The sequence below is a fragment of the Hypanus sabinus genome, chromosome 2, assembly GCF_030144855.1.
Source record: "Hypanus sabinus isolate sHypSab1 chromosome 2, sHypSab1.hap1, whole genome shotgun sequence".
NCBI lineage: Eukaryota > Metazoa > Chordata > Chondrichthyes > Myliobatiformes > Dasyatidae > Hypanus > Hypanus sabinus.
Genome location: NC_082707.1, coordinates 157,360,758 through 157,382,231, shown reverse-complemented (window position 1 = coordinate 157,382,231; position 21,474 = coordinate 157,360,758). Strand labels below are relative to the sequence as shown.

General features: G+C 37.7%; 1 protein-coding gene across 6 annotated transcripts in view; it reads left to right on the top strand.

Annotated features, from left to right (window-relative positions):
* ktn1 (kinectin 1) overlaps positions 1-21,474 on the top strand; it is a 192,361-nt gene that overhangs the window by 62,764 nt on the left and 108,123 nt on the right. For all 6 annotated transcript variants that reach the window (XM_059957483.1, XM_059957473.1, XM_059957491.1 and 3 more), the window contains one exon: positions 16,433-16,982. In XM_059957483.1, coding sequence (XP_059813466.1) covers positions 16,460-16,982 — 523 coding nt within the window. In that variant the 5' untranslated portion in view covers positions 16,433-16,459. The remainder of the gene's footprint in view (positions 1-16,432; positions 16,983-21,474) is intronic.

Genomic DNA, 21,474 nt, shown 5'->3' with positions numbered 1-21,474 from the left:
GACCACATGACGTAGGAACAGAATTAGGCTATTCTTCCTATTAAGTCTGTTCCACCATTCCATCATGGCTGATTAATTATTCCTCTTAACCACATTTTCTTGCCTTCTCCCCATCACCTTCGTCACATTTACTGATCAAGAACTTAACAACCTCTGCATTAAATATGCTCAATGCCTCTGCCTGGAAATCCATCTGTGGCAATGAATTCCACAGATTCACTATCCTCTGGCGAAAGAAATTTCTCCTCATCTCTATTCTGCATCAATGTGTTACTATTGAGGCTGTGCTCTCTGTTCCTAGATAGAGTATGGTAAGCAGCCTCTCTAAATCCACTCCGTCTAGGTTTTTAAAAATTCAACAGGTTTCAATGAGATCTCCCCTCATTCTTTTGAACTCCAGCAGGTGTAGGCCCAGAGCCATCAAACACTCTTCACATGTTAACTCTTTCATTCCCAGCATTATTCTTGTGAACCTCCTCTGGATCCTCCCCAATGCCAATGCATCATAACAGGCCCAAGACTGCTCACAATATTCTGTGTGTCCTCAGCATTTCATGTTGCTTTTATTTAGTAGTCCTCTTGAAATGAATGTGTTACAAGGATTACTCCTTAGTAATAGCAGTCAGAGAGGCACAGAGAGAATCTGTATTTACTGACTAATGTCTTTATTGTCACAATGAAAGAGCACGTGAATTTGCACAAACACCTGTTTGCACACCTGACCCTCAATAAGCAGTCAAAGAAAAGAAAGGGTAATACCCAGAAAAAGGATTTTATGCTGGGCATGTATTCCCTGTGGTCCCGATCTAATCTCCACATGTCCATGGGGTATTCCCCATCTGCGATAATTGGTCTCTGGAGAACTGTTGTTATATTGCTTTCGAAGAATCTGCTTTTATATTCATTCCTTACCAGTTCAAGTGTTGCAGTTCAGTGTTATTGGCTATGGGATCTGACAGACCTTGTAACATCTTATTGACTTTGGTCCAAGCCAGCATCCATTTATTGCCCTCTTTTGCAAGTGACAACCGGTAATTTATGGCTCTTTGTCCTAAATCAGTTACCAAATCAGTAACTAGCTTGAATCTCTCAGGTTGATACAGACCCCACCATTCATAAACCTGCATGTTGTATCTAACCAAAGAACACCACAAATAATGTATTGGGAAATTATCTCTAGTCCAGCAAATTACCTGGAGCATCATTGTCTATTTTAAATCAATTAGGCCCAGCAACTCCAGTTTACAAAATGATAATCTCCATTCCTTTGACCTCATGGCAAAACCAAAGACGATTAGCCAGTTGTCTTCGACTGTTCTTGATTCATTCACATTCACTGGTTTGTGGGCTATAGTTCTTTCTGGCCAGCTAATGCTAATGTTATACTTGCTTTCCTTATCACCAACTTAATCTGCAAGTTAACCATAAGGGAATCCTGCACAATGACTCTTAAGTCCCTTTGCCCCCACAAATTTTGAATTTTCTCCCCATTTAGAAAATAGTCCATGCCTAGGAACAGGCATGGAAAGAAGATCGGCTGACTGGCAGGAGACAAAGAATAAGGAATAAATGGGGCATTTTCTGGTTGGCTGTCAATCACTTTGTTCTTCAGGGATCACTGTCAGGACTGCTTCTTTTTCACTTCGTCATTGATTTCAGTGAAGGAATTTGATGGCTTTTTGGCCAAGTTGATAGATGATACGAAGATGGGTAGAGGGGCAGGTAGTGTTGAGGAAGCAGGGTTTCTGAAGAAGGGCTTAGACAGATTGGGGGAATGGGCAAAGAAGTGATGGATTGAATATAATGCAGGGAAGTGCATGGTCATGGGAATAAAGGTGTGGACTACTTTCTAAAAGGGGGTGAAAATTCAAGAATCAGAAGTGCAGAGCGACTTCGGAATCCTCCTGCAGGATTTGCTAGAGGTTAAGTTGGCGGTAAGGAAGGAAAATGCATTCTTTTTGAAAGGAGCTGTATATAAAAGCAAGGATGTTATGCTTAGGCTTTAAAAGGCATTGGTCAAACAGCACTTGGGATATTGTGAGTGGTTTTAGATCCTTTATCTAAGAAAACATGTTGGTATTGGAGAGGGTCCAGAAGAGGTTCATGAGAATGATCCCAAGAATGAAAGCATTATCGTGAGGAACGTTTGATGGCTCGGAGCCTGTACTCACTGGAGGTTAGAAGAATGAGTGGGATTTCACTGAAATCTGTTGAACATTGAAAGTTCTAGATAGTGGGTGTAGAGAGGATGTTTCTTATAGTGGGTGAATTTAGGTCCAGAGGGCACAGCCTCTGAATAGAAGAATATCCATTCAGATCAGAGATGAGAAGGAATTTCTTTAGCCAGAGGGTGGTGAATTTGTGGAATTAATTGCCACAGAAGTCTGTGCAGGTCAAGTCGTTGGGTATATTTAAAGGAGCTTGATAGCTTATTGATTACTCAGGGCATCAAAGGTTATGGGGGGAGGGGAAGGCAAGAGAATGGGGTTGATGGATGATGCATTAGCCATGATGGAGTGGTGAAGCAACTTGAGGGGCCAAATAGCTTAATTCTGCTCCTTCGCTGGTCTTAAAACAATCAATTTTGTGCAGCCTCTCCTTGTAGCTTATACATTCTTGTCCAGGAAGCAAATCTCTTCTGCGCCCTCTCCAAACCTTCCACATCTTTCCCATAGTGTGGCAAACAGAACTGCATACAATCATCCAAATGTGGCCTAATTAAAATTTAATAAAGTTATTGCATCATTCAACTTTAATGTTCAATGCTTAAACTAATGAAACAAACATGCTATAGACCATTCTTATTATCTTATCCATTTGTGTTGCCACAAAATCACTAGCCTCATTTTCAACACTCATTTCCCAATATAAATTTCTGATGATTCTGATATCTTTATCAATGCCCAAGTGCTGTAGAATTTTTATAAGCTCTTCATGTCTCACCTGTCAAAAGCTTTAGTATAATCAATGAAACATAGGTACAAGTCTTTCTGGACCTCTGTAGCAGTTGCATTCCACTATCTTCAGTGAAGCCAAAGTGTTCTTGTGCACTTTCTGGTTTCATGCTTTTTCTTGCTCTCATCATAATGATTCGTAGCAGGACTTTCATAACGTGACTCAGCAAACTAATTGTGCATTTTAACTCACATTAATTTACCGCATTGCTGAGAAAAAAACAACCTAGAGCAAATACTGACTTGTTCATTTCCTCATATTTCCCCACTATCATATATTTTATTCAGTAAATCTGTCAGTCTTTCAATCCTGAAATCTGCTAGCACTTGGATAATTTCTATAGCACTGCCATCTGGTCCTAATGCCTTATTCTTTTTCATTTTCCCCACTGCTGCTTTAATTTCCGATTTCATAATCGATGGGCCATCCGTGTTCTTAGTTAATATTGGATTCTCTCTTCTGACACCTTCAAACAAATCGGCAATGTATTCTTGCCAGTATATCTTTTTTTTCCCATGAGTGTCGATTCATCCTTCTTCAAATACAAAAATAAGCACCTGTGAGTCCTCACCTTATGCATGTCGCCAGAGTTTTTAAGTTTCTCTACCTCTTCACATTCTCCATTTATCCATTGTTCTTTTGCTTCTTTACATTTTCACTTGATATTGTTTTGTTCAAAGTTTTATATTTGTTACTGTTCTTTGTGATACTGAGATTGTGGCCTCTCCACACTTGGTTTGTCAGTATTGCTGAGCATTGACCATTTGTGATATATTTGATATGTTGTAAGAGGGGAAACGGGTTTTAAATTGGTCACAATTCTGTGCTTCTCCCCTTCCTCCTTCCCACTTACTGCAGTTTTCTTAAGAAACAAGTGTTCATATGTTGAGAATATCTTGGCAATCAATTTCAGTATTATTCCATGTCAATTCCAGTACACAAGTGGGAGTGCACATCTAGCACAACTTCTCGTGGTCCTTGAACACATTCTACAGAAATCAGGAAAGCTCACCAGCATCTCTACTTTCTGAGGAGAACCAAATCGTTGTTACTCTAGATCTGACGCAGCAGCAAAAAAAAGATAAAGTACATAATAATAAACACAATCAATATAAATACCTAATTAGCTTGTATATGGTGATTTTATATCAATAAAGTGGCACAAGAGACAGGAGTGTCTGCACATAAGGTGACTCTGACAGGAAATTATAAAGTAGTGGTGGTTGATGGTGTTTTTCGGCCTGGTGGTCCTGCCATGGATGCTGCACAGCTTTCTCCCTGATGGGGGTTAGCAACAGTCCATAAGTAGGGTGGGTGGGACCCTTCAAGATGCTGCTGGCCCTTTTCCGGCACCTTTTGGTATAAACATCCTCTGATCAATGCTCCCATTGATGCATTGGGCAGTTTTGACCACCCGGAGCCTTGCTGTCAGCCACAGTGCGGTTTTTGTACCTTTCAGCAATGTAGCTTATTCTCTCCGTATCGGAAAATGCACATCTGTAAAATGATGTGAGTATAGATGTGCATAGTTGAGCTGTCTTCAGCCTCCTCAGAAAGTAGAGATGTTGGTGAGCTTTCCTGATTTGTGTAGAATCTGTTCGAGGACCATGAGAGATTGTGCTAAATGTGCACTCCCAAGAGTTTGAAACTGCTTGCAGTTTCTCTTGCTGTGTCGCTGATTTAAAGAGGGGTGTGAGTAGTGCGAGTTCTCCTGAAGTCGATCACCTTTCTGTCATTGATATTGAGGAAGGGGTTATTTGCCTGGCAGTAGACCTAAAATTCTTTACACTTCTCTCTATACAGTCTCATCGTTGTTGATGACTCCCACTATTGTTATGTCATCGACGAACTTGACAATGTGACTTGGCTGTTTGGCCATGCAGTCATGTGAGCAGATTGTACAACAATCGGACACAAACCTGGGGGGGGGGGGTGCACCCCTGTTGAGGATAATTGAGAAGGAGGAGCAGTTGTACATTCTTGCTATCAGAGGTCTGTTGGTTAAGAAGTGTAACGTCCAAATGCATAGTGGTGTGTTTAAACTGAGGAGTAGGAGTTTGTTCACTAGGTCTGTGGGACAATAGTGATGATTGCCGACCTGAAATCCAGAAACAGCATTCTGACATAAGTATGTTTGTTTTCTAGGAATGCCAGGCCAGTGGATGTAGAGTAGTTCCGTCAGTAAGCATATTGGTGATTGTCCAATGTGGCAGGAATGGAGTTTTTGATGTGCGCCATTACCAGCCATTCAAAACACTTCATGATTGGTGTAAGTGCTACTGGGCAGCAGTCGTTCTGTTCTGAAGGTGTAGAGTTCTTTGATACAGGAATAATGGTGGCTGATTTGAAGCATGTGGGGACAGCAGTCTGGATGAGTGATGTGTTGAAGTCTGAAGAGATCAGTGTGCTGCTGCACATACTCTATAAATCTCAGCCTGACATGTTGTCTGGCTCAGCTGCCCTATGGGGGTTGACTTTCCTGCAGAAACCTTGCTTCTGTTGCTGTTGCAGGCAGGGGTTGCTCATTTGAGAGAGGAGTAGTTTTTGTCGCTGCCAATTTGTCACCTGCCTTCAAGTGCACATGGGATGTTTAAGTTATTTGTCTCCTATCGAGTTACTATTGATTTGGTTTCTGCGCTTCCACTCATTCTCTTTTCTTTCTTTTTCAATCTTTTTATTAATTTTCACATATACACAAAAAAAATAACATAGTAATAAGTAAATTATAAATACAATAGACTTGAAATCACATTGATAATAAGATAATAATATCCTACTAAGCATCAACAAAAGAAAATGCCTTAATCAAGTCCACATGATTATATGAAAAAAAAACAAATAACCATTAAAAAAGAAAAAAAATATTAAAAAATATGTGAGAAAAAAAAATATATTAAAAAAAATAAAACACTAAACTAAACTAACATAGGCAATAATAACAGTTTACAAGTATAAGATAGTGTCAAAGAACTCCAGAACTCCATACCTGAACATGAATAAGCAGAAAGGTCTGGAGAAGGCCAAATTAATTCATATGAAAATGTCGAATAAACGGTCTCCAAGTTTCTTCAAATTTAATTGATGAGTCAAAAATAGTGCTTCTAATTTTTTCCAAACTCAGACAAGAAATAGTTTGAGAAAGCCATTGAAATGTAGTAGGAGGATTTACTTCTTTCCAATTTTGTAGTATAGACCTTCTGGCCATTAATGTTACAAAAGCAATCATTCGTCTGATTGAGGGGGAAAACTGATTGCCATCTTCATTTGGTATACCAAAAATTGCAGTAATAAAATGAGGTTGTAAATCTATATTCCAAATTGAGGAAATAGTAGTAAATATATCCTTCCAATAATTATGTAAAGTGGGACATGACCAAAACATATGGGTCAATGAGGCCACTGCTAAATGACATCTGTCACATAGAGGGTTAATATGAGAATAGAATCGAGCAAGTTTATCTTTAGACATATGAGCTCTATGTACAATTTTAAATTGTATTAAAGCATGTTTAGCACATATAGAAGAAGAATTAACCATTTGCAAAATTTTTTCCCATTTATCTGTTGATATGTTGTATTGAAGTTCTTTTTCCCATTCTTGTTTAATTCTAACTGATATTTCTGGTTGTATCTTCATAATCATATTATAAATAAAAGCTACTAATCCCTTCTGACAAGGATTTAAGATAAAGATCAAATCTGTAGTGTCCATCAAAGTTGAATTAGGAAAAGATGGTAAAACTTTATGTAAAAAATTTCTAATTTGTAAATATCTGAAAAAATTAGATTTAGGTAATTCAAATTTATTAGAAAGTTGATCAAATGACATCAAAGTATCTTCAAAAAAGAGATCACGAAAACATTTTATACCTTTCCTTTTCCATATGTTAAAAGCTTGATCTGTCCAGGAGGGTTTGAAAAAGAAATTAAATAAGATAGGGCTATCAAGAACAAAGTTTTTCAAAATAAAAAACTTACGAAATTGAAACCAAATTCGTAATGTATGTTTAATAACAGGATTAAGTATTTGTTTATTAAATTTAACTAAATCCGCAGGAAGACAAGAACCAAGAACAGAGAATAGAGAATATCCCTTTACCTCATTACATTCCAAATTTACCCACTGTGGGCACAGTGGTGAATCCAAATCTAATTTCCAATACAATAAATTACGAATATTATTTGCCCAATAATAAAATCTAAAATTAGGTAAAGCTAAACCACCATCTTTTTTTGATTTTTGCAATTGCTTTTTACTTAACCTAGGGTTTTTATTTTGCCACACAAATGAAGAAATTTTTGAATCAATGTTATCAAAAAAAGATTTAGGAATAAAAACTGGTAGGGCTTGGAATAAATATAAAAATTTCGGTAAAATCATCATTTTGACAGCATTAATCCGACCAATTAATGATAAAAACAAGGGAGACCATCTTGTAGTAAGTTGATGAATTTGATGAAGCATAGGTAAAAAATTCATTCTGAATAAATCTTTATATTTCTTGGTAATTTTTATACCTAGATAAGTGAAGTTATCAGTAACAACTTTAAATGGTATCCTATCAGTCAATAAAGTTTGTGCATTTAAAGGAAATAATTCACTCTTATCTAAATTTAGTTTATAACCAGAAAAAGTACCAAATTGAACCAACAAGGATAAAATAGCAGGAATAGACCTATCAGGGTCAGAAATATATAACAGCAAATCATCAGCATAAAGAGATAATTTATATAACTTCTCATTACGGGTAATACCAAAAATATTAGGAGATTCACGAATAGCAATAGCTAAAGGTTCTAATGCAATATTAAATAATAAAGGACTTAAGGGACAACCTTGTCTCGTACCACGAGATAATTGAAAAAAAGAGGATCTGTGGTTATTCGTAAAAACAGAAGCAACAGGTTTATGATATATTAATTTAATCCATGATATAAAATTAGGACTAAAATTAAAATTTCTCAATGTATTAAATAAATATATCCATTCAACTCTATCAAAAGCTTTTTCAGCATCTAATGAAATAACACATTCTAGGATTGTGGGTGGTGAAGTATGAATTATATTAATCAATTTTCTAACATTAAAAAAGGAATACCGATTCCTCATAAAACCAGTTTGATCTTCTGAAATAATCTGAGACAGTACTTTTTCTAATCTAATAGCTAAAATTTTTGTAAGAATCTTAGAATCTACATTTAATAATGATATAGGGCGATAAGATGTACATAAAGTAGGATCTTTATCTTTTTTAAGAATTAGAGAAATATTAGCTTCATAAAAAGATTGAGGTAATCTCTTCTTAGCAAACGCATCATTAAAAATTTCACATAACCAAGGAGAAAGCAAAGAAGAAAAAGTTTTAAAAAATTCTACTATATAACCATCAGGACCAGGAGCTTTCCCTGAGTTCATTGATGAAATAGCCTCTCCTATTTCCACTATAGAAATAGGAGCATCTAACAGGCTATGATCTTCATCAGTCAGTTTAGGAATATTCAAATTGTTAAAAAAATTATCTATCATGGACTGGTCACCATCAAATTCTGAATGATATAAAGATTTATAAAAATCTTGAAAGGTATTATTAATTTCTTTATGATCAGTAGTTAAATTACCGTCTGATTTGCGAATTTTAATAATTTGTCGCTTAGTCGAGATAGCCTTTAATTGATTAGCTAACAGTTTACCAGTACGGTCACTATGAATATAAAATTGAGCCCTGGTCCTAATTAATTGATTTTCAATTGAAGAAGGTAATAGTAAACTATGTTCCATTTGAAGCTCAACTCTCTTCTTATAAAGTTCTTTGGTAGGAGTCACGGAATAAATCTTATCAATTTCCTTAATTTTATCCACCAATAAAGCAATATCTAAATATCTTTGTTTTCTTTTACCAACAGAATATGAGATAATTTGACCACGAATAAAAGCCTTAAAAGAGTCCCAAAGTATTCCTCTGTCGATTTCTTCAGTACAGTTTGTAGAAAAGAACAAGTCAATTTGCTGTTTTATAAAAGTAATAAATTCCGGGTCTTGAAGCAAAGTAGCGTTAAGTCTCCAAGATCTGGTGTTATTGGAATAGTCCGAAATCTTAATAGATAACTTCAAAGGTGCATGATCCGAAATAGTAATAGAATCATATTTACAATCAATAACATCCGTTAATAACCGATGATCAATAAGAAAATAGTCAATTCTAGAGTAACTATGATATACATGTGAAAAAAAAGAAAATTCTTTATCTTTAGGGTTCAAAAACCGCCATATTTCTGTAATTCCCGAGTCAACCAAAAATGAATTAATAAGTAGGGCTGATCTATTCGGAAGAGTGCGAATAGGTTTAGATCTATCCATCAAAGGATTCAAACAACAATTAAAATCTCCACCCATTATCAACATATATTCATTTAGATTAGGAAGAGAGGTAAATAAACGTCTAAAAAATTCAGGGCAATCAAAGTTTGGAGCATAAATATTAACTAGAACAACTTTCCGATGGAAAAGTAAACCAGTTATCAACAAAAATCTACCCTGTGGGTCAGAGATAATTTCATGATGTGTAAACGATATTGAGGGATCTATAAAAATAGACACACCCCTAATTTTGGCGGTACAATTCGAATGAAATTGTTGACCCTTCCAGAACCTAAAAAAACGTTGATTATCCTCCCTCCTGATATGGGTCTCCTGTGCAAAGATAATATTAGCATTCAGTCTATGGAATACTTTAAATATTTTTTTGCGTTTAATCGGATGATTTAAACCATTAGTATTCCAGGAGATAAAGTTAACAGATCTATCCATCATACCAATATTAATTGTGTGTATCATAAAAGGTTAAAAAGACACATAACCCACAATTCAGGAAGGAGGAAAATTGATTCAGGAGCAGCCGGAGAACATGACACCTCAACAATATTAGTAATTTAAAGTCGGCCCATAAACTAAAAGCAAAAAAATAAAAAGCAAAAGCGTGAAAAAAGATCCCTACCCCCTCCCCCCACCCTTCGAAAAAAAGCCAAGCGGCAGGCGCATAATCTAATACTAATATTACCCCCATTTCAAGATGGCAGCTCTATAAAAAAAAGATTAGAAGAAAACTATATATCACCCAAATTAAAATATAGAGTTGCAAAAAAAAAATATATATCAATCAGAATAATAAAAAAAACTAATATAATACAACAATCATTAATAAAAAAAAAGGTATAAACGTCAAAATTTAAAAGTGTAGTATACCTTTAAAAAAAAATCCCATATTCAAATACAAGATGACGTTTCAAGAGCAAAGACTTATGGGAAGAAGAAACGCCATTTTGAAAAAGCCATATTACTAAATACAAAAGTGAGTTCAGCGATCTGTTAAAAGACAAAATAACATTTAAAAAGAAAGGGATATAATAAACAGTACAACATATATATAAAAAAAACTAAAAATCCAAAACATTCGTCCCATATCTGAGTACAGGCAAACAGATAAATGCTTGTAAAAAACAGAATCTTACGGGAAAAATAAACATCTTAAAAAAAAAAGATAAATCATTAATGCAAAATATAAACGTATATAACCAAAACAAAGAAAAAAAAGAATATTATCAAAATTAAAAAAAAACATCTATAAACAATGAAGCTAGTAAAAAAAACCGGACCCATAGATCAAAAAATAAAAAGTTATAACCCAACTTCATAGGTTAAAACTTAAAATAGAAAGATATCCTCTCTCCGAAAAATCTTCCACATAACACACAGTTCAAGTTGCAGTAGAAGATCAAAATTCTCCAACAAATTTCTTCGCTTCTTCCAGAGTGTTGAAAAATCGTTGACTGTTGTCGGGCAGCACAATTCTAAGCTTCGCTGGATACATTAAAGCTTGTCTAAGTCCGATCGAATGAATCTCTGCCATCACTGGTTTAAAAGCGATCCTGGCTCTCATTACTTCAAAAGAATAATCCTCAACTATTCGAAATTGAAAGTTTTTGTAGGAAATCATACCTTTTTTACGAGCTAATCGAATTAAAAGCTCTTTCTCACGAGGATAATGAAGGCGAACAATCACCGCTCGTGGTTTATCAGGCACAGACGAAAACCTCGCAACTCTGTGAGCGCGGTCGATAATAGGTTTAGTTTTCACTCATTCTCATCTTCTCCATATAATTTCCTCCCCTTCCCCAACCCTCCCAATCAAATAAATGCTGCAGAGAAACTCTCTGCATCCGGTGCCTTGAATATCGGTCCACTGATAATGTAATTGCCAATCCCATCTCTCTAATCAGTCCTGTCCCACTTGAAGAATAGTGTCCCTTATGTCAGAATGCTGTTTATTGACTTCAGTTTGGTGTTAAATATGATCATTCCTCAGAAACTGTCCTTGTTTGGACTCAAAACCTTCTTCTGTAATTGGATCTTGGACTTGATGAAGAGACTCTAGTCCAGGAGTTTCCAACCTGGGGTCCATGGACCCTTACCATTAACCAAGGAATCCATGGTATAAAGATTTTTTGGGAACCCCTGCCTTTGATTGTCTGTGTTGGCAACAATATCTCTAGCTCTATAATAGTTGGCACTAGCTGTCCTCTTTCCTCCCACCCCCCAGACCTCTGCTAGTCACACTGCTGACACACAACTGTACTTCTAGATCCAACTCTAGCCACATTATTAAACTAGATTCTACCGCACTAGTTAGAATATGCATCCTAATTTGTACAATTAATTCAAATCAAGGTGTATTTTAAATCTGTTTAGAACAGATACAAAAATACCTTAAAACCCTAAATTGCTTAGTTTCATCTCTGAGAAATGCTTAAATCCATGAAAAGATCATATACAAAAGGCTTTGTGCCAGGTGAACTGAATGGAATTTGTGAAACAGCTTTAGATTTTTTTTCGCAGATAATCCTCCTTGGTTTCAAAACACCATGCAGCTTGTAGTCTTTTGTGGTACCCAAAACAGCAAGTTAAGAAATTCTGGCCCTATTTACTTGAATTAGCGAGCTTCTATTTTGGAAAGATTAGCCATAGAAACTTAGAAAACCTGCAGCACAATGCAGGCCCTTCAGCCCACAATGCTGTGCCGAACATGTACAATTGGCCCTCCTTCTCCACAGATTCCGCATGCGCGAATTCAACCAAGCATGGATCAGGAAAACCCGAAGGTTCTCTCTCCAACACTTGTTGTTTGAGCATGTACAGACTTTATTTCCTTGTCATTATTCCTTAAACAATACAGTATAACAACTATTTACATAGCATTTGCATTGTATTAGGTATTATAAGTAATCTAGAAATGACGTAAAAGTACAGGCAGTTCCCCAGTTGTGAATGAGTGCCATTCCTGAGTCCGTCTTGAAGTCTGATTTGAAGTCTGAACAGGTACATCTGGTATTATGTAGCGTCAGTTAGTCAAACGTTTTTCTTAGTATATAGTACATATTTTACCTTTCAATGCATATAAAACACTTAAGAAATGTACGTATTTCAATAATTAAACCACTGTGTTGCTTAATAATAATTCCAGCTTTCATCCGGGCAGGGCCTTTCACACGCTCCATCAAAATTGTTCCGATTGTTGACTGACTGTAGCCTAACACTTCTCCAACGACCGATGGCGTTTCACCTCTTTCCAATCGCTTTATTACTTCCACCTTATTTTCAATCGTTATCGTGATTATTTTCGAGAACAGAAACACTGCGGATTCAGAGCTGCACGCCGGGTCCTAATGTCCACCGCACTGAGATAGGTTAAATAAAGTCCGGAGTTCCGCTAGGTCCTAAAGACCACCGCATTGAATCAGGTTAAATCCACATTTTTTGGTATTCACGGGCGTTCTTGGAATCAGTCCCCCTTGGATAAGGAGGGCCGACTGCACTTTAAAAATTACCTAGGGCTACACATAGCCCTCTGTTTTTCTAAGATTCATGTACCTATCCAAGAGTCTCTTAAAAGAGCCTATTGCATCCGCCTCCACCACTGTTGCCAGCAGCCTATTCCGCACACTCACCACACTCGGCGCTTTAAAAAAAACACCACAGAAACTTGCCTCTGACATCTTCTCTGTACCTACTTCCAAGCACCATCCTGGAAGAGATTTTCAACATGTTAGCTGATAAAGATAATTTTTTTTTAAAAAAAAGTAACCTAGTAGCTATTTTAATCTGAGGCTGCAGATCCTCAGAGCAGGAAATCTTGTTAACAAATATTTTAATTCTTCTTTAGACATGAACAAGGCTGCCCTACCCTTTCTGATTATCCAAAATAGCAGCCATTCCCATATCTTTCCTTGGACTCAAAATTACATTGTCTAAGTTCCTGTTTACTTACATCTCAATAGATTGGCTGCCACATTTTCTACTGACTTTTATTTTGAAAGTCTCATCCTTCTGTTTGTATTGGTGTTATGGCATGTTTGCACTAGCTTTGTACATCTTGTCAAACATTTGCATAAGCAGGACTAGGTTATGTCTGCTAGTATTTCAAAAATAAGTATTCATTTGACAAATGTGAATTCATGCTCTCTGCTGCAGTTTTGCTTTTATTATGAGCTGTACATTGAGGGGAGATTATTACAAAGTATAGTTCACTCTAGTCAGTCTATCATTTGAATAACTGGATTTACATAAAATTTGAGGCATTGACTTGGAGCATTTTAAAAGCTCTGATTACTGGTATTCAATAAATAGACTTGTTGAAGTAATGGAAGAGCAAATTCTATTTTTACAACTGTTCCTTTTAAAGTGTTAATTGACTAGTCACAACTGCTTGTCATGCTTATTCCAGAGAGGATTGTTTGACCACCGCATGATAGTTTGTATTGAAACAGAGTTTGGATTGGTATAATCCTATGAAGGTGACAGCTGTCGAAACCAATTGAGAAATCAAATTAGAGCACGCTAAAGGTGACCCCTCCATTGCACTCCTTTAGGTTACAGAAATTAGCCCTTGTAGGGTCCACAAATCTCTACCAAAATTCTGTATATGTTTTTAAAGTAGAGGCAAGAAAAAGTAAATAATAAAATGGGTCTTCTGATGCTTGTACAGATGGTGTATCTCTGCATTACGAAAAATTGCTCTTCATTCTGCGAAGGCAGGCCATACCATAATGTGGGTGATGTGTAATTTGTTTCATTGGTGTATTGGGATAATGAAAGGTTATTGAGGTAACGAAGATTATGTGGCTTACAAAGCACTGAACAAAGAGCATTAAACAAAATGTTTGTTTAATCAAAAATAGCTTAAGTGCTATTCCCATCCCTGAGATACCAAGACAGGTAAGTAAATCCATAATCAAAGAGGAAGCCAGCAGATGCTGGAAATCCAAAACAACACACACAACATGCTGGAGGAACTCAGCAGGTTAGGCACCATCTGTGGAATGAATAAACTGTCAACTTTTCGCACTGAGACGCTTCAGGACTGAGAAGGAATGGAGAAGATGTCAGAATAAACAGGTGGGGGGGGGGGGGAGGAGGCTGGCTAGAAGGTAATAGGTGAAGCCAGGTTGGTGGGAAAGGTCAAGGACGGATAAGAAGGAATCTGATTGGAGAGGAGAGTGGGCTGTAAGAGAAAGGGAAGGAAGAGGGGACCCAGGGGGAAGTAATAAGCAGATGAGAGGAGGTAAAAGGTCAAGAGTGGGGACTAGGGGAGGGTGCAGAATTTTTCTTACTGCGAAGAGAAATCTATATTCGTGTCATCAGATCGGAGGGTACCCAAATGGAAAATAAGGTGATACCCCTCCATCCTGAGCATGGCCTCATTTTGCACAAGAGGAGACCATGGATCGACATGTCCGGATGGAACAGGGAATCGGAATTAAAATATTTGGCCACTGGGAAATTCTGTTTATGGTGGATGGAGTGGAGGTGATTAATGAAACAGTCTCTGACTTATGACGGGTCACACAAATGCTGAGGTTGCTTTGGACACAATAGATGAGCCCAGTAGATTCACAGGTGAAGTGTTGCCTCACCTGGAAGGACTGTTTGGGGCCCTGAATGGATGTGAGGAAGGAGATGTATGGACAGGTGTAGCTCTTGAGCTGCTTGTAAGGATAAGCGCCAGCAGGAGGGATGAATGGACAAGGGAATTGTGTAGGGAGTGATACCTGTGGATATGGGGATAGGGAGGCGATGATAGTGGGATCAATTTGGAAATGACAGAAGCTGCAGAGGGTGATGTGTTGGATGCAGAGGCTGATGGGGTGGTAGGTTATACAGGTAAGGACAAGAGCTTTATGACTGTTAAGACAGCAGGAAGGTGAGGTGAACAGGAAATGGAAGAGATGCGAGTGAGGGCAGCATCATTAGAGGAGGGAGGGAAATGCTGTTCTTCTTGGGAACAGATGTGGTGGAGGCAAAGGAACTGAGAAAAGGGTATAGCATTTTTACAGGAGACCGGGTAGGAAGAGGTATAGTCAAGTTAACCATAGGTTTATTAAAGGTGTTGGTTGACAGTTTGTCTCCAGAGATGGGAGAGAGATCAAGAAAGGGAAGGAAGGTGGTGTCCAAGATGGACTAAGTGATTTTTAAGGGCAGGGTGGAAGTTAGGAGCAAAGTTGATAAAATTGACGAGCTCAGGATGGGTGCACGAGGCAGCATCAATGCAGTAGTCAATGTAGCAGAGAAAGAATTGGAGTTTTAATGAGGAAAGCTTCGAACATGGGCTGTTTACGTAGCCGACGAAGAGGGAGGCGTAGCTGGACCCATGCAGGTGCCTGTGGCTACCCTGTGTGTAGGTCTTGTAGCACCTTGTTTGTTGGGTGGTCGAGTTGGTCTCCTGACTTGGTGTGTCTGAGTAGTCTTGCAGTCTCTCCGGACTCTGAATTCGGGGATTGCCAAACATTATGTGGATTTTCTGGTGTAGTCTGTTTTGTTGTGTGCTTTTGTGATATTCTGGAGGAATGTTGTTTCATTTTTTAACTGCATTGTAGTTGTGGTTTCTAAATGACAATAAACCGAAATTCAGTTCAATGCTGGAGAATTCAGCAGGTCAGGCAAACGTCTGTGGTCTCGGTCTGCAGCATCAAATGTTTTTTCCTCCCCATAGATGCTGCCTGACCTGCAGAATTCCTCCAGAAATTTGTGTGTGTTGCTTTGTGTCCAGGTTTTCCCCATCTTTAGGACGCCTTTTTACAAAATCTTCTTTTTGATTAAATACGTATGTACTCTCAAGGATGGGAAAAGCACCTAAACTATTCTTAATTAAACAAACATGGATTTTGTTTAATGTTCATGTGAATCATGAGATAGTATGCTGCAGATATTGTCATTATTGTGTTTGCTGCTTTCCGGTAATCCTCTTTTGATTTTGGTCACACTTTGCACATTTCTGTGTTACATCTGTTTCTCAGGTTTACTTTACTGCAGGATAGCCACACTACTTTGTTGTGGGGTTCAAAGTAGTAACCTAAGTCAGAAGGATGTTTTATTTCATTTTGTGTTTCAAAGAATTGATTTTGTTATTGATTATTTTTCTTTTAGATATTACAGTAGACATAAGAAGGACCCATGGAATTTTACGAGTCTCAGTATCTCCTCCTTATTATCCCAGCTGTGGTCATTGCCATAATTTTCCTGTTCTTCTGGCTGTTTATGAAGGAAACATCATATGATGAAATACTTGCTAAACAAAAACGTGAGGCAAAGCCGGTGTCAGCAAAAACTGACAAGAAGAAAAATGAAAAGAAAAAGAATAAGAAGAAAGACAATGCAAATGGTAACATGCATGAATCTGACTCTGAAAGTGCAATACGAGACTCAGAGTTGGTAGATGTGTTAATGCCTGATGAAGAGAGGCCTGTAAGTATTTCATTGTCTGTAGGTGAAATTTCAACTGGATTAAAAGAAAGAAAGAAGAAAGATAAGAAGCCATCAAGACATTTATCTGAGGAAACTTTGGGTAAGGATTTTGAAGCATCAAAACATGCTGCAAAGAAGAATGAACCAATACCAGTTACCAAGCAACCTACTCCTCCAGAAATTTCAAGTTTTAAAAGGAAGTCTGGACAGAAAAAGCAGAAGAACGACACAGGTAAAAATATTTCCTTGTCTCCTTCCCCATATTCACATTTATTTATGCTTTATATTCTTTACCGCTGCAGTTTGTACTTGTATTTATTTCTGATGTTAGCTTTACTAAATTGGCAGACTTGATTAGGATGACTCAACAAATCATTTGGATTTTATTTTCCACAAAATCCAAATCTCTGCAATTTTACATAAAAGCCTTAATATTATGTGTCTTACCTGTCCTGTCTCCTCTCATCAAATTAATAAAAATATAGTTTTCAAGTGTGAAATGATAACTTTGGTGCTTAGTTATTCAATCTCCTTATCTGATATTATGACTAATAGTGGGGATATCGTGCAGAAAGATTATTTGGTTTGAGTATTAATAATGAATAAATGGAAATAATCCACGGCAGTAAATTAGCCATCTGTTTGGGCCTTATGTTTAAATGGGTTCGGCATCGAAGCCAATATGTACAGCATGAACATGCCTAGACTTCTGTGTCATTTATGTGAATATAGGCAGTCCCCGGGTTATGAACAAGTTCTGTTCCTGGGTCCGGCTTTAAGTCGGATTTATACGTAAGGCAGAGCAGGTACATCCGGTATTATTTAGCATCAGTTAGTCAAATGTTTGTCTTAGTATATATTTGACCTTTCTATGCATATAAAACACTTAAGAAACATGTGTATTTCAATAATTAAAATTGCGTTGCTTAGTAATAATTGTCGCTTTCATTGGGGCAGGGCCTTTCACATGCTCCAGTATTCTCACTTTATCCTTTACCTGTATCCTTTAAAGTTGTTCTGATTGTTGACCGACTGTAGCCTAAAGCTTTTCCAATGACTGATGGCGTTTCACCTTTTTCCAGTCGCTTTCCACTTTATTTTCAATTGCAGTCGTTTTCCATTAATGGAACAGAAAACTGCGTATTTTATGTTCTACTGCTGAGTAGCAGTGAACTGTCTGATTGGCCTATCAGAGTTCTTTTTAGGATCCAGTTAACTTGATCAGCATTTCTGATCTGGCTGTTGTACACGATTGCACTTAATAATAAAAAAAAATACAGCAGCTGCCGCGGGCGGCGGGTCTTGTGCTGCTGTGGGTCCTAAACTCCACCCACATTGAGAAAGGTTAAATGGAACAAGTGGGGGTGGTGATGACTGGAAAAGGCGGGAGTCAAGGTGAATCTTGCTAAGATATTTAAGCCAAATACAAAGTTACACACTCAACACAGTGTTAACGGCAACGACTTAAAATGGCAGACGATGTTCTCCTCCCTCGGTCCGTAAGTAAGAGTTTGTCTGTAAGTCGGATGTTCGTAACTCGGGGACTACCTGTGTTATACTTCCTAAGTACATAAAGGTTGCCTTCCTTAAAAAGTATTGCATTTCCTGTTGTTTCTAACCAGAAATTATAATGAGGGTAGAAATTTTTTTCCTAAACTAATCTGTTATTTTGCTAATAGAGAAGGTAGTAGTAAATGCTGGGTAATGACAGGCAAACTTGAGGAAGAAGCAACAGATAAGAGCAGAAGGGGTGTCATCAGGGCAGCTCGTTTTGACTAATGGGTGTCCTTGTTCTTGTGGCTGCAGTGGAGAGTAAGCAAGATGTATCCAGATACACTTAGCATCAATGGTTTTAATGTAGCACAACTTTACTTCGTGTTTGTGCTGTTGCTATTGTGGCAGCACTGACAATTCATCACTCAAACTGTAAATTCTTTAAAAGCAGTGCTAAGAAATGAAAAGAGGCAAGGTAAATGTGAATGTTCATTGATTTCCTGGATGTTGCAACACAGTAGATAGAGAATTAAAGAACTTGCATAGTATACTTGTCTTCATCGATTGAAGTGTCGAGTATAAAAGTCACATTGCAGCTGTATGAAAATTTGGTTAGGCCACAAATAGGATATTGTGTGAAGTTCTGGTTGCATAACTGGAAAGATGTAGAGATGTTGGAAAGGTTGTAGAAGAGGTTCACCAGGATTTTCCCTGGAATAAAAAACATTAGCTGAAAGGCAAAATGTTTTTCACTGTTCTATATGTACCTCATATGCTTCCATCTAGTTACCTCAGCTTCGATTGCTCCAGAGAGAGGCTGGGTAAACAAGAATTAACTGGATTGAAATGTACTGATTATGTGGGGGGGGGGGGGGGGTGGGAGAAGAGTACCAGAGCAATTTTGTTTTTTTAGGTAGTTATACATTAGTTGGTGCACTGTCACAGTTTTCCTGGACTAATTTTGGAGTGCAGATTTTCTTTGCTCTAGCCAGGATGTTGTGTTTTGTCCCTGAGTCTTAGCTGCTACATGTGCTTTGTTGATTCTTGATTTCTCATGGTGTGAACAGGGGTTATTGATGGTAGTGTGCCCAGTAGGATGGTTCAAACTGAACCCGGTTGCATGTGCATAAACCTTTGCATCTGCATTTAGGATTGTGCCCTCATTGAGACTAGAGGCATCCTTGGAGCTGCCACCTTATATTTTTTGCTCAGCTGTCCAATACCAACTGCCTCTGGATATATATAGCACATGAGCGTTTCAAAAAAGGTGGTTTTAAGGTGCATTAAGATTGATAAATCCCTAGGGCTTGTTCGAGTGTATCCCAGACATTGTGGGAAGCAAGGGAAGATGCTGCTGGGTCCTGGCAGGGAAGATTACATCTTGGCCTCAAATGGGATATTAGAAGACTGGAGGGTAGCTAATGACGTGCTTAGAATAAAGAAGCTTGCAAGAAAATGTTGGAACCACAGGATAGTGAACCTGACTTCAGTGTGGGAAAATTAATGGAGCGGATTGTGAAAGATCAATGTATCTGTATATGGAAAGACCAGTACTGAATAGAGAGATTCTGCAGAGCTTTGTGCATGGGCATTGTATCAGGAATTTGAGTTTTTGAAGATGTGACCGAGAGAATTAATGATACCAGGGTTGTAAACGTCCACTTGGACTTCAATAAAGTTGTTAATGAAGTGTTGCATGGTAGACTGTTTTGAAATATTTGCTCACATTGGATTTGGGTAAGCCCACCCTTAGCTTGATGGAGTCAAAGGGTGGCTGTGGAGGGCTGTTTAACAGATTGGATGCCGCTGACCGGTGATGCAGTGCAGAAATTGATGCTGACCCCTGTGGTTTTTCATATATATTTGCAGTTTGAATGAGAATGTAGGTGCAGTGATTGATAAGTTTGTGGATAATACCAATATTGGTGGCATAGATGGTTATTGGAGATCACTTTGAGGAAGTTGGTCAAAAATAGCAGAAGTTCAACCAGGGCAGGCCATAAAGTGAGAGCAAGGGATACATCACTGAAATTGACAATACAGTAAGACCGGGTGGTAAACATGTCTAGCACATCCTGTCATTTGTCAGGACATTATGTATGAGTTTTGGGTTACAGTGCAAAAATATTGGATTGCACATTGCATATTGTGCATTTGTAGTTAACTGTTCTATAAGAAAGATGTGACTAAGCTTTAGAGAGTGCAGAAGGATGTCGCCAGGACAGAAGGCTTGAGTTACAAGAAGAGAGTGGATAAGCTGGTACTCTGGAGTGAAGGAGGCTGAGGGGTGACCTAACCAAGAGTTTTATAACACGATGAATAGCTCAGTGAAGGTTAAAGTATCAATCATTTCCCTAGGGTAGTGGTGCCTAAAACTAGATGGTAGAGGTTTAAAATTTGGGGGGGGGGGGTGTTTAAAAAGGTGTTGAGAGGCAAGTTCTTCCAACAGAGGGTGGCAGGTATATAGAAACATAGTTTTGAAATGCTTAAAGAGAAACACTTATTAGAAAAACAAGATTTTTATCGGTATTTACAGATGAGACAATATGTTAATAAGACGCTTAAAAATGTAACCAAGGCAAATACATGCTTGATAGAGCACTTTAGGAAAGCATATAATTCAGATAATGGTAGTAGGATCATTTCAAGCATGTATAAGGGGTTGTCAAATCTTAAAACACATTCAACTTTATACATTAAAACAAAATGGGAGAAGGAAGGAGGAATAATTATATCTGAGGAAGAATGGATGACAATATGGAGATGTCAATGGAAGTGTACCAGTTCACAGAAATGGAGGGAATTTGGATGGAAAAACTTGAAGATATTTTATTCCACCCTCTCAGAAATCCCATTATGATGGTAACCTCCCTGTTTGCTGGAGAAATTGTGGAACTCAAAATGCAAATCATTATCATTTTTTGGGACTGCCCTGTTATCAAAAACTATTGAAGGAGGATACACAAAGCCCTACAAGACATCTTTAAATGTGAAATACCCTTGGAGAGTAAGACCATATATTTTGGATATATACCTCAAGAGTGGTTGGAAAAGAGATAAATATTTAATGAATGTACTGTTGGTGGGTAAAAAGACTCTTACTAGGAAATGGTTATCACAGGAGAGCCCAACTTTAAATACATGGATGGAAATTACAATGGACATTTACAAAATGGAGAAGATAACAGCATCTGTTAATCATAAGCTGGAACAATTTGATTCATACTGGG